The sequence below is a fragment of the Ammospiza caudacuta genome, chromosome 7 (genome assembly GCF_027887145.1).
Source record: "Ammospiza caudacuta isolate bAmmCau1 chromosome 7, bAmmCau1.pri, whole genome shotgun sequence".
Taxonomy (NCBI): domain Eukaryota; kingdom Metazoa; phylum Chordata; class Aves; order Passeriformes; family Passerellidae; genus Ammospiza; species Ammospiza caudacuta.
This window is the reverse complement of record NC_080599.1, coordinates 30,386,031-30,400,298: the sequence shown is the minus strand read 5'-3', so window position 1 is coordinate 30,400,298 and position 14,268 is coordinate 30,386,031. Positions and strand designations below refer to the sequence as shown.

Below are 14,268 nucleotides of genomic sequence, written 5' to 3'. Positions count from 1 at the left end.
ACCCTAATATTACTCCTTTGTATTGTTTAATTATTCAAATGCCTGCCTTCCTGACCAATCAGATTGTCTGATAAGATACATTGTTCTTTGGTCACTTCAGAGCCGCACCAGTTTCCAGCCTTTTAAACAACCTCCACTATCAACTGAAATGTATCATTTGTTTGCCAGGACCTAAGAACAGCTCTTCATACAGTGAGAGCAGTTTTTCCCTTATAGATTACAAAAAATAAAAACCAAAGAACCAACAGTTACAGTCTGTGCAAATGACAAGAAAGCTATCCAAGAAGTAAATTCAGAATTTACACCTGAAGACACTTCAGGTACCCTGTCAGGCTGTGTGGATTTTCTTCCAGCTCTGGCAGAGTGTAATTGTTTACTTAACCTGGATATTGATTGTAGTTAGACTGCTGGCTCACTTCCTTCAGCTGCAATTCTCATTTTGGCAGTTTCACATACATCACTTGGAATTCCTCTCTGCAGCCATGCTGTTCACATTCTTTCCTCTGGGTTATAATCTAGTAACATGATCATACTTTTATTTCTGCATTATGATGATGGGGCTTTTAAAAAAAATTCTGATCTTTGTAGAACAAAAAGTGGAAGCTTTTAGCAAGAATGACCTTGAGTCACTGTCCTTTACAATTAGTATTATACTATAGCATTTTATGGAAAGAGTTCAGATAAAATGGAGAGATTCTCCAGCAGTACAGCTGCAATATGAATTTTCTACATGTTTTATGAATACCAATATACATGTCACTTTCTATCAATTAGTACAAAATTGTTAATTAGGTTGTGTGCTGTTCGAAATTTTATGTAAATAGTTCATATGTGTATTTGAGGACTAAAAAAAAAATCTCTTATATAAAACTTTCTTAGTAGTCATCCTGGTAGTAATAAACTAAGGCAAAAGGCCCACAAATTTGCTATCTAAAAAATAAATCTATTAAAACATCACAAATATGGAGTGTTAATTCAACCACGGTGCATCGTCTGTATTGATATAAGTACTCTCACCTACCACAAACATACTTAGGCTCACCTACTAAAAAGTTTTGAGGGTCACTGAAAGCATGTGCAAACATTAAAGATTGCTAAATCCATACCAAGCAATTCCTTAAGGGCTAATTAACCTTGAAATGGTGGCAAAACCTGTGCCTAAAGGTCAAAAAATGATCACCAGTTTGCACAGTGTTTTCAGAGCCATTACACTGCACCAGCTGAAATACACAATTCTTCAAGTGAAATGGATTATAAACAGACACTTATAAAGAAATAACATTCATATCAACCATTGTCAACTTTGGATTTATTAACAAGAAGGATTACATCTGGTCATTGATAAATGGAAAAATTGAAGTCCACTATTAATCTGTTTCTCTTTACCTAGAGTTCCAAAGTAGGCATGAGAAAAATTAAAACCAGAGAGAATTCCAACTCCTGTATCAAATTACTTCAATAAACCTTGATATGTATTTAATGTATGAATATTTTTGCATACTTTCTGACTAGGAGATACTCTAGTATTTCATGCCATACAGTACAGATTGCTAAATATACAGTTCCTCAAAAAACTAGGACAGCAGCATTTATTTGAAAACAGGAAACCATTTTTTCAGCAGAAAAGACAATGCTATATTAGAACAGATAGACTCTATTTCACAACAATGCAAAGTATTACACCCCCTCACCCCACCCTCCCCAAAAAATGATGCTTTCATATCTAATGAAGCTTAACTGGTTTTAGACATTGTAAAATATATGAGACCAAATAGTGCTTCACCTGGAATATTTTCTTGTCTAAAATGTGACAGTAACATAACTTAAAAGGATAGCACATCTCCAGATATTGATCAGGGGTTTGTACAGCTGCAATGCCATAAAAATCATCTGCAGCTATAAAAGAGATAACATGATTATGAGTACACTACATTGTAATTTCCTTTGGGCAGTCAGAAAGGAAAAACAGTCTGATAGTCTCTGAAACAAATAAGCTTGCAGGATATCCACCATCTGACAGATGAATCATTTTACAATATTCCAATTAAAGAATCTTCCAAATTTAAATTAACAACAACAAAAATAACACAATAACTTAACAATTACCTTTCAACCACAAATCAAAAGGCAGCTGAAAAGCTAAGCAGCTCACAATGTAGAGTTTTAATGTTCCAACTTCTTGTGAGTCCAGGCATGGAACATAAATAGTTAACCTTATTCCAAGCCATTAAATGGAGCTTACTATAAAGCTTGCTCTAATAAATGGTATGATATGAAGGTCAGCCCTTAATTCACCATCAAAATATCTTCTGGGTGTAAACATAATGACTTCTGCTTATGCACTACACAACCCTGACAAGAATGCTACTTGACAATCCATTTCAGAGCTAGAGAAACGTTCTCATTTGCGTCAAGGTGCTGAATGTCAGCAGATTCACTAACACGCTTATTTGCACTGCAGTGGTGGAACAGAGTAAAACACCAGGAGCCCTCCATGCCCTGCTGCTGCCTGGCTAGGGAGATGGTGAAATAAAACAAGATTTAATCCCGTCCATATCACTGTGCAGTTGGTGAAACTTGACAAGTCAACATTAAGTATTCAACGTGGTATTGTGGCCTAAAGGGATCACATGCAGCCTGCACATAAGAGCAAAGGAATAGCTTGGTTCTGCTTCGGTGTTTGTAAATTTAATTTGTTCAAGGAAAAGCAACTCTGGAAGGGATTACTAGCTAAGATCAACACTCTTACCAAAGAAAAAGAGAAAATGCAAGTAGGAATAATATTGATGTTTTTGTAATACAAAATAGCTTTTTGGATTTAAGTGAATAAATAAAATTTGGAGGCGATTGCAGCTCAACCCCAGCATATGAGAATATTCCACTTAGTGTTCTTGAGTAGGAGAGCCTGGAAAGCTACAGTATTTCATGAAAACTGCATAGGAATTTAGAAAAAACCCCCATATTTTGCAAAATGCTACAATTTCTTTAGCAAAATATTGTCAAGTATTGTTTCAGTGCAATACCTATTCCTTTAAATAAGTGGGGCAACAATATTAATGGTACAACATCTAATATATTGACTTAATTATTGCCAAGATCTCATTCCACAGGTTCAGTAAAGGTTATCTGCAGTAAAATGTGTAAATCCCTGGTGCCCAGGAAACATGCAGCCTGTGAATATACACACATGGAAATGAAGAAAAAATAGGATCTACAGCAATGTAATTCTTAAATAAAAGTTCAAGAGAAACCTGCAAATCCCCTTTGCTAAGTGCAGTCTGTATTTACACTATCTGCAATATCTTTGAGTTGAACAACTATTCAACTATTTGAAGTCATCTCTGGTCAGGAAATGAGCTCAAAATCCCTGAGTCTGTAAAATGCTCTTTTTGCTAAACAATGCAGGGGAGAGGTGCTGGCAAGCCCCTGGGACTCAGCATGGGTGGGAAGGTGCCCTGAAGATGCATTTGCTTACTCAGCCCTTTTAACAGAAATTAGGGACAACTGGTGGAGAGGGTGGGGTGGGAAGCTGAAAGTAATCACAGAGCAGTCTCCTATTTTGTTTTAGCAGGGGTCCTTTTGACGATTAAACCTCCAACTGACTGTTAAATGCAATGCATATTTTTTCTAGAGTGAAGGACAATGAATACCTTTTCCTTACAGACTGATACTTCAAATAAAAAGCACAGAAAGATAAGCACTGCCAGCAAGGAATCTAAAAATATTCTTAAGCTTGATTAATGAGCTAATAAAAAGCTATAATAAGAAAAAAAATCCAATTAAAGCATCTTGCAATATTTCTCTCAAACAGAAATAAAAAACTCTAAGAGCATGGTAAAACTTTGGAAAATTAGTATGACTCAGACAACAGCCTTAATATGCAAGCCTACAGTACATCAATTTTATCCTTTCTTTGACTGGCTTCTTTATCATCTCTGATGTGCATTGTCTGAAATTGTGTTCCTTGAGTTAGTTTTGTTATTGCCTCACAAGTATATAATCTAAATTTAAATACAGACATATTAAAAACTTGGGCATTATACAGGTTGTAGGTACTTATTCTATTCAGAAAACCTGCAGGCCTATAGCAGAACATGTGGAAATAAGGGCAAAGCCACTGGAATCTGTATACTATAGATAAAGTCAGAAACTAGCTACACTTCTCACTGATGGACAAAAGACAGAGTAGAAAATTTATATTGTAATAGTCACTTTTCATCAGTCTTTGGTACCTGAAGGTAATCAGAGGGACAGGAGCAGCGACGACACTGGAAAGGAGCCGTAAGACACAGAGGTAGGAAGAGCCGGAGATTTGACACCAGACGAGAAGCACCTGCACCACAAGGAGCCCCAGCAGGGCCCTGGCAGCACCTGGAGGGGAGCAGCGCTCAGGCCAGGGCCCCTGGCAGGCTGCGAGGAACGCAGCGCCCCAAAGAGCCCCGGGCCCCTCAGGGGCGCAGAGCTGAGGCACAGCAAAGAGCTGTAGGGCAGGCACAGGCTACACAGGGCGGGAAAGAAAAGAAGCCTGGGCATCTCGTACCAGGGGCAGTTGTTATTTTAATGCTACAGGAACCGTTTATCTGCACTTACTGGAAGCTCCTCAGGCATCGGCGGGCGTGCGAGGCTCCAGGACGGGCGCATCCCGCCTCCCTCTGCCGGCGGCTCCGGGCGAGACCCCTGCAGCAAACGCTGCTGGCGCCTGAGGCGTGCAGCGGGCCACTGCCCCCGGCTCCTCGCGAATTTTAGGGTATTTTCAAACAAAAATTAAAATGTCTCAGTAAACACTCTCTAATTAGGCAGACGTAGTCTTTGTCTCTTTTCACAGTTCAGTGACTATTTGGTGGTTTTTATTTTAATCCCTTTATTTCAAGTTGTGGTTCAACACTTCGCCGAAAACCGTGAAATATCAAATGTATTTCCTCATCAGCTGCCGGCAGCGCTTCACGAAGGAATACTTTTCAAAATACTTTCATTTGATTACGGGGTTTGCCTTTTCTAATTTGACAGCAAGGGAATCAAGATACACAAAGACAATGTTATATCTGCCTGTTTAAGAACCCGCCCACGACTCCTGAAATTTACATTAACAACAAAGTTGACTTCAGCTATTTCAGGCGGCGCCTGGAGAGATGTGCCCTGTTCCACACTGAGCAAACGCGGGCCCGGCCCCGCAGCGGCGCTCCCTGCCCGGCCCAGGGTCGGTGCCAGGGAAGCGCTGGAGCCCAGGGCAGGTCAGGGCTGCCTTCCCCGCCCGCCGCCTCCCTGCTCGGCCCTGGCTCCGGCAACGAACAGCGCCGGCCATTACTTCCAGTTCAACACTGCCAACTTCGAAATCCCACAATTCCGATGGTTTTACTTTACAGAAAAGGACAGCTTTGCGCTTTTAAATGTTTGGTGTTTCTCTCCCCTCTGCTTTTCTGATGTAATGTGCCGTCACTTTGTTCTCACATTTCTGACACCAAAGAGTCCCTGGCCCCAGCATCAGGACATACGCCTGACCTCACAGCGAAGGGGTCCAGCTACGAGCGACAGAGCGGCTGCTCAAGAGAAGCTGTACGAGAGGCAAGAGACAAAGCAGCAACGCGTGGGTTTTGCCTGCTGCCCCGGTGGCGGCACTGAGTGCCAGCCAAGAGGGAATAAAGTCCAAGCCGGAGAGCGCAGAAAAGCAAGCCTGGGTACGCCCCTGCCGGGCCCGGGGGCTGCCGAGGGCAGAGCGGGCGGCTGCCTGGGAGCGCACGGAGCTCTCCCGACCGAGACCCTGCATACTCTTTCCAGCGGCTGCGGCCAGCGGCACCCCGTGGGCGGCTCGCCCAGTCCCTTGGCAGCCCCGGGGGCGGCCAGGGCGGCGTCCCCCGCGCCGCCACGAACACGCCTGTGGGCGTTGAGCCGCCCCGTCCCGCCTCCGCAGAGGCCGCAGCCGCAGTCCCCGTTGTCCGGGCCTGCCGGCAGTCTTGACACCCCCCGGCCCCGCTCCTTCCCAGCCCTGCCCGGCAGCGCGGCCCTCCTGCCGCCGCTTCCACTCCTGCGCACTGGGCGCGCCCCCCGGGCCGGCCGCGGCTAGGGGCGGGCGGGGAGCTGCCAATTGCGGTCCCGCGGGGAGCGGCTGTGGCGGGGCCGCCGCCCGCGCTCGCAGGGCAGGATGGAGACGGAGGGCCGGGTACCGGAGCCGGCGCTCCCCGCCGGCGGGGAAGGACCCGGAGCCGACTCGCATCTCGCTGCGGGCGCCCTCGGCACGGCCCGGGGGCCGCTGCTCGCCGCCGCCGAGGTGCTGGCCCTGGATGATGAGGAAGACGACCTGGAGGTGTTCAGCAAGGTACGGCAGCACCCTCCGCGCCGGGGGCGGCCGGGCGGGCTCGCCGGTCCTTTGCCCCAGTGGGCGCCAGGCGAGCCGGGGTGGCGCGACGGGACGGGACGGGACGGGACGGGACGGCTCCGCCCCGGGCGGCGATCGCGGCCTCTGCCCGCCCGCCCCTCGCACGCGCGGCGCTCCCCGGTGCCGCCGGGGCTCCGTGACGGGCCGGGCTGCCCCAGGGCGCGGCGCTGGCAGCGATCGGCAGTCCCGGGTGACTTCTCGGGCACGAAACGTGGAGTCGCTGCTTTGGACCAGCAGTGCGAGTCATCACTGCGCTTACCTTGCATGTGCCATCTAATCTGGACTCGCTGTACCCTTACCATCACTTATGCTCGTCAGGTGCCATATAAGTATCTGTAAATTAAATAAACAATCGTGTTTAGTAATTGCACTTGTGTTTGAGTGTAAATAAATGTTTCCAAGTTTCAGTTTGAGTTTTCTTTTAAAAGATGAAGTATCATACCTTCAGATGGGAGATTTGAGACGATAATACTTGAATTTTGATGAAGGGAATAAAATGAACCTAACTGACAATGTATCGGTGTCCACCTTCAGAGAGCACACAGCCAGGTAGATGCGTGCCCGTCTGGCTGATAGTGCTGGTTTTAATTAAACCAGCGGAGGGGGGTATGGCTTCCACGTGTATCGTTCTCATTTAGTACTGATTTAGTACAGGTGAAGTCTGTTGCTGACAGACTTACCTCTGTCTCCTCTGTAGTTAAAGAAGAGGGCATGCCATGGGTTTATTTGCCTTATCAAGGCAGCATCTAAAATATAAACGCATACAGAGAAGTAGGGTGGAGAAAATGTCTATGGGGCTAGGGTATCATTCACCATCTGAGACTTGTGAACTGCTGTGATAGGATGTGTGGTGTGCCATGGGAGAGAAATAGCAGTTACATTTACAATTTGAAAAAGTGACAGTGTATATCTATTCAATAGGACAGATTGTCAAAGGCAGTAAATGTGTGGTTTTTATATTTCTGTAGGTGAGAAACACTGTTGTGGTATGAATGAATACTACTATTGGGATAAGGACTTCCTTCTTAGGAGCTGTGTATTTAAACTCTGTAATAGAATTTATGTATGTATTGCTGTGTATTTAAACTGTAATAGAATTCTTGAAACTCATGGCTTTTAAGGCCAGAAAGGACTCTTAGGTGATTTAATAGTCTGTAACATGCAAGAGATTAGACTAAATTTCACCAAGTTTACCTGTGTTTTTCTGAAGCATAACTAGGGCCGAGCTGAATTATATTTTCTTGGAAAGCACCAGTCCTGATTTTACTTAAAAAGATGAATAATTCACTGAACTTGCATGCAGAAATAGTGCTAAAATATCATTTTAGTTGTTGGTGCTCACTTTGCATCCATTTCCTTTTACGAGTGAAGTTCAGGCATTTCTGCATGAAGGTATCTGCTTATCAACACAGTGTATTGATGCTTATGCTGCTTCCTTATCAAGAGCAATTCTCCTTAGGAATAAGAAATAAAACCAAGTGGAGTTGATACAAGTTACTCCTGCTTTATGGCAGATATTGAGATCTTTAAATTTCTCCCTGGATTCATGCCAAATACTTCTTACATATATGAAATCTTAACTACTGTTAATGCATGCTTAAGTTATTCCTGCAAACAAGAAAATTTGTCATATTATATGAAAATACAGCTTTCCGTCCAAAGCTTGGATACCTGCATGTAGTGGTTGTATATATCAACCAGAAATTCATGGTTTATTTTCAAGTGCAATTTGAGATCTGATCTTTTGAGCTGATGAAAATCTGTGAGGGTGGTTGGGCTTTCCACCCTATTTATTCATGTTCCATATATTCGGAGAAATCTGACAGGCTAAATGTAGCTTACAGCTAAGTTTTGTAAAACCAGTTTTTCCATAACATAGTGTTCCAGGACTGCCCTGTTTTAAATTGCACCTAATGGGGTTCCTCATGCAGTGTCTGTAAGGCAGTGGTGCAGCCTTTGCAGGCCAAGGCAGCCGTGCAGAGCTCGCTGCCTGCCACTCTCATCAGCTTCATCTTTCTCAGTTGAGGCAGTGCAATGTGCCAGCTAACGAAATGGTGAAAAATGAGATTCTTAAAAATTGTCAACCTCAATACCCTGAGTTATTACTCAGAATGTAAACACTGGGCTTTTATTTTATGAAAATCCATAGACATTTAACCTGATAGTGCTATAAACCATTGACCCGGTATCCTCTGACATATCTCAAATATTACAGACCAGCATCTTCAGCAGCTCTGATAAAGCATTTCATGATGTATTATGCATTTCACTTTGTCCTAGTTTCCACTGCCACTGAAAAAGTGTGTAATTCTTTTCAGCAGAGACAAATTCTGGAAGCTGAGTTATGAGTCAGACAGGTGGAATGTTTTCAACCTGCTTCCTTCCCTTAGCTTCAAAGTATAGAGTACTGCCTGTATCACAAATACCCATTCAGTTATCTTTTGCATTCTTTGATTACTGATATGTAGCATTGACAAAGCTGTCAGCAGTTTGGTTAATATTTAAAATCTTTAGCACCTCTGCTTTCAAACTCTGTTTTACAGTGGTTGTCTGCATTTCATAATTACAGAATACCTAATGATATTTCTAAAAAACTTGTATATACCACTTCATAATTGCATAGAAACAAATTTTTCTTCAAGATTTTTCTTCAAGTTCATCAAGGATTTGAGACAGAATAGTTTCTTGGCCAAAAAATGCACTTATAAATCAGTCCTCCTGAATCTCTTTGCTCTTTGAAGAATTCTCCAACAACCAAGCTATTCACTTACAAGATAAACTCTGCCCCATGTCCTTTATCTCAAGAACTGGATCCTTGCTTGGATGGATGGATGGATGGATGGATGGATGGATGGATGGATGGATGGATGGATGGATGGATGGATGGATGGATGGATGGATGGAGCACAGAGGTAACCTTGGGTCAAGGATCTATGCTGTGGGAGAGAACATTGTTTAGACAAACCCCCAGGCTTTGTGTTGTCTCCAAAGAGCTGCAGTCTCAGCTCTGGGTGTAGCCTGTTTTGAGGCTGCTCTGGCTGCAGGAGTGTTTTCTTCCCTTATGTATTTTGGACTGCAATCAAATGTGAGACTGAGATAGGTAACTGCAAGTGTTAGAGGAAGGAGACACAGAAAAAGGTGCTCATGCTGCGAGGAGCTCATTGATTTTCCATGGCTTTGGTCTCTTGGCCAGTAAATCCAAAGGCATGAACCTGTTTGTGGACTGGCACACACACAGCTCTGCCACCTGCTCTGTCAGGAGGGAAGGGGCTTGGAAAGAGAAGGGGTACTGCAGGTAGGTGGGGTTGGGGGACGTGTGGGAAAGGACGTCATTTTCTGGGACAGGGCCTTGATGTTCTTGGCATGGATGAGGAGGAAGAAGGTTACACGACCTGAGAGCTGTCTGTTTTTCCTGTGCTACAAAACTCCTGCCCTCATCTGTATGCACACAAAAATATAGTTCCAGCCACAAAATTACAGCTGTACAGAAAATTATCATGAGGTTTTTTAACTGTGTTTCTGTGATGACATCAGGCTTAGGTCACATGAACTTCAAGAATTACTGGAAGTAAACCTGAACTATCATGAGGATAAAGAGATAGATGCTTCTTTAAAACTCAGGTGTATTCATTCCTGTGCATGTGAATACTAGAGCTATATTAAACAAAACCAGAGACTTGCTTATTCTATGGATTTTTGTTACCCATATTTTGTTTCTCAAATCACATATTCATAAGCCCTTCCACATAAACATATACTTTCATGCCTGCATTAATAGAACAATTTTTAGTAGCAACCTAGAAGAAGGAAGCATTATGACATTAATGCTCTATGTAAAATGACAAAATATGAAACACATTTACCTTGATCCAATTTAGGCTTTGCAGAGTCATTACTGCTCAAATTATATGGCCATTCAAGTCGCTTACTTGCTCACATCCATTTTTCTTTCCATAGAAATTTCCCATTGCCTCAGCAGTTTGAATTGCATGGGCTGCTCTGAGCTAGCAGTCCTCATTCTTCACCTAGACCACGGGCAGCCAGTGCTAGCAGGCTCTGGGAACGGCTCTGTTTATTCTGCACTACTCAGGATAGTGCTGGCTGCATAGAAGTTGTGTAGAAACACACTGAGAAAAAGTAAAATGACTGACAGGCATACAAGAAGGCCACTGTGTAATATTTAAAGTGTTGTCTTCAGTCTTCTGTGTTGCTTTTGTCTCCCTGTTCAAAGAGCTGCATGTAAGGGAGGGGAGGAGAGCTAGTACATAAGCACTTTCTGGACATAATTTCTAGTATAAATGTCTCTTCCGTATTTGTAGGAGGACATTGATAAATCCAAAGCAAAAGAACAAGATAAGGTGTTTCGAAAGTTTTGATCCAGTTGAATTCAAAGGGCAAAAAGCAACTGACACAGTTCAGCAGCACTAAAGTGAGGTTCCCTTCATTCCTGTGAGATCAGCCTTGGGATGATGCTGTGACTCCAGTTTGTGTGGATTCAACTATTCCAGTCCTGGCATTTGAGCAGTTTTCTCTTTAACTGCATCCCTCTTCTCCTTCCTCCATAATTAACAAGGCATTGGAGACGGGAACTCTTTGTTGCTCATAGTTTGTGTAGTCTAACAGCCTTTTAGAAAACTTCTAGGAAATAGATTAAAGTTTGTTACAAAGAGAATTCTTTGTATTGCTTATATTTAAAAAGCCATATACAGTATTTGATATTAAAAATATTTGTTTCAATTTCTGTTATTATCTCTAATGATTTATTAATTTGTTATGCTCTTTTATGAAGTAAGTGAATTTAATTTCTTTTCATGGTGACTGTATCCCTCAAGATTCTAGATTAGTAGATTTCACCCAGACTTGTATCTGAGGAAGAAAATGAGATTTCTGGCCCATTTCCAATTTCCACCTTGTTTTTCAGCAGTTGAGTGAACACCATTGAATGCACTAGCAGAAGCAGCTGCTATATTCTTATTGAGTTGTGTGGAAGTGGTCAATGGTATCAAAAAGAGGTTTTTCACTTCAGCAAAACAGTGGTTTGACTTTTTTTTTAGCAATTAAGCAGCAAATTTGTACTGCATCCTTACTTACTGTTTTCCTCAAGAAAAAAAAAATAATTTATGTATTTTAATTGTTTTCCATTTCAAATACTATTTAAAATAAATGCAACTGAAATATCCACTTCCAGTAAAAATTCTGATTTGGATTTTGCCTTGTTTTTTTGAATCATAATTTTTTTATCCATCCTGTTCAGGTAATAAGAGATAATTCAAACATCATAAGTCCTCAATAATTGGCTTCTAACAATTTTAATAAAACTGGTAAGTACCCTACACAATTAATGGGTGCTTGGTTCATAACTAATTTTACTATTCATAGCAAGTACTCTTTCTACCTATGCATAACATTTTCTCAAATAGTAGTATTTTGATCTTTCATCCATTTTAGAATAAATCTCATTTCTTACATCCTCACCAAAGCAAATACTGAAAAGGATACCAGATTTGCTATGTACTACATAATTCATTTGATCTGAGTTGTATCTGTTCTATCAGATTATTTTAAAGCTTGCCATTTTAGCATCAGAGACGTGTTTGTATACAAAGATTACTGATATGGATGTCCTCATGTCTTATCTGTAGGATACATCTCTGACTGAGGTAAACTCATTCAGTCCTTCAGTGCCAATATCCCCCTCATCAATGATAAACCAGTATAAATTTGAAGATGGGCCAGAATTAAGAGATCTCTTCATTACAGTGGATGATCCTGAAAGCCACATTACAGCCATTGAAACATTTATCACATACAGAGTAGTCACAAAGGTGAGTATCTATTTGTGGTTTAATGGCTTGCTTTGATAACAACTGGCATTTTCACTCTTCTTGCACACCATTCTCTGGCCTTTTGCTAAATTTAAACTTTAATTTTGCCAGGAGTTATAGACAACCAAAACTGCATGAAACCTGTGCTATGTAATGGAAAAATTCAGTGTGAGTCTGTATACACACGTACTTAGATTCTTTATGTTGAGAAAGTAGTTAATAATTCTTCAATGGCAAAATGAGTGCTGTGAGGCAATAACATTTTCTGTTGTGATCTTCAGCAGGAGCAGGAAACAGCCAAAGGACTGACCCACTTTGAAGACACTGTATTAGCACAAGTATTGATGACTTTTGGATAACTTACAGGCTACCAGTCTTACATTTTGCATAAACATTACCTCCAACAGTCTTTCAGTTCCATTCTTTTCTAATTGCATCCATTAACACATGGTGCTTGCTTCCCATGTGCAGTTGCACGTGATTTCTGAGGGAACTGCCACAATTCTCTAATGAAAAAGTAGTATTAGGAAACAATTAAGTGTATTTTTAGTTGTCCTGAATGCAACTTATTTACAGAAAATAAGGAAGAAAGTCAGCCTTGTGAGACCAGACAGATCTTCTGAGATTACCAGTAAATATTCTGCTGGCTCCATTTTGAGAATTGCACTGTTAATTTATTTTACTTTGAGTTCTTTTTAAAATATTCATTTAAAAGCATATTTTCAAATGGAAATTATTCCTCTTTAAATAAGATATATCAATTCCTCATAAAATATTTAATGAGTAGGAAGAGAGCTATCTTTGTTATGTTGCTAGCAATAATTTTCACTTTATGCCTCTTTCTGTAGACGAAAGAACATTTTTTTCTTCAGGCAAGTATGAAAGGGCTGTAAGTTGCATTGGTCTTGCTTTTTTATCTCTTCTATCCTTTCTTATCATATTTAATTTGGAGTGCTGGTTGTTGATGATAAAAGTAATAGCATTCCTCCCACACACCTTGAAAAATTTTTATTCAGCCCTCAAAAATGTTTGGATTACCAAGCATCTTCTGAGGTTTTTAGAATTTACTTGCATCGTGTTATAAATTTCTGTGCAACAAAGAATGCTGAAAAGCACATGTAAATGAAAACATGGGCTCTTTGTGGCTTGCCTCCAGAAGACAGAGCAGTGGTAAAATCAATCTCAGGATCTGACAATTTTTTAATCTGTAATAAGCATTTTTTGTAGGCATTAAATGTTTGATGGCAAATTCTAACAGGGGGCTTCAAAACTGGAATCAATGATAGGCTGCAGAATCCATTAAGCAATGCAGGAAGTGTTATTGCTGTGATATGCTGAAGTTTTCATGTTTTGAATGTGGGGATTATTGAGTAATGTCACAAGGAGGTGTGTCAGCTCTTTGGGCTTTGTTCAGAGTGCTATAAAATGGACTTTCCTCACTTGTAGATTACTAATCAGTTTAAGAGAAGTGCCCAGAGTACCAAACATAACTGTGATTGCTGAAAGAAAAATGCCACACTAAAGTAATTATTGCAATAATTTGGAAAAATTGTGGTAAGATAACCATTATATGTCACTGCCCAAAGTGCAGCTTAGTGCTTTTTTTTTTCCCCCAATAGAACTTTGATTTCTTGCTGAAATATGGTGTGTTAACTCTTCAAGGAGTTGATCATTGTTCTTTAACATAACAGCAAACCAGTAGCAGAGACCAAATAGAATGCATGCATTCCCTCAAGTACTCAGTTTTCTCCAAAATCTAAAACTTTTTTTTTCTGGTATTCTAACCTAAGCCTGTTTTTTCTGCCTTTGGTTTTCAGACAACCCGTGGTGAATTTGACTCCAGTGAATATGAAGTCCGAAGACGATACCAGGATTTCCTTTGGTTGAAGAGCAAACTTGAAGAAGCACATCCAACACTGATCATTCCTGTTTGTTTGCTAAAACTTAAGTTATTTTTCTTTGTTTATAAGATGGCTCCAGTTTTATATAGAGATGTTTGAGGTCTTTCTTCAGCTTCTGAAATTTCACAAAAATTAAGCCAACCTATTTTCCTTAGCTTTATATATATGT

The 14,268-nt window shown here is 41.3% G+C and overlaps 1 protein-coding gene across 1 annotated transcript in view; it reads left to right on the top strand.

Moving 5' to 3' along the window:
• Positions 1-5,974: 5,974 nt before the first annotated feature.
• Positions 5,975-14,268, top strand: part of SNX7 (sorting nexin 7) — a 29,131-nt gene continuing 20,837 nt past the window's right edge. Inside the window, exons 1-3 of the mRNA XM_058808676.1 lie at positions 5,975-6,313; positions 12,016-12,198; positions 14,016-14,126. Of these exons, the coding sequence (XP_058664659.1) occupies positions 6,140-6,313; positions 12,016-12,198; positions 14,016-14,126 (468 nt within the window). The 5' untranslated portion in view covers positions 5,975-6,139. The remainder of the gene's footprint in view (positions 6,314-12,015; positions 12,199-14,015; positions 14,127-14,268) is intronic.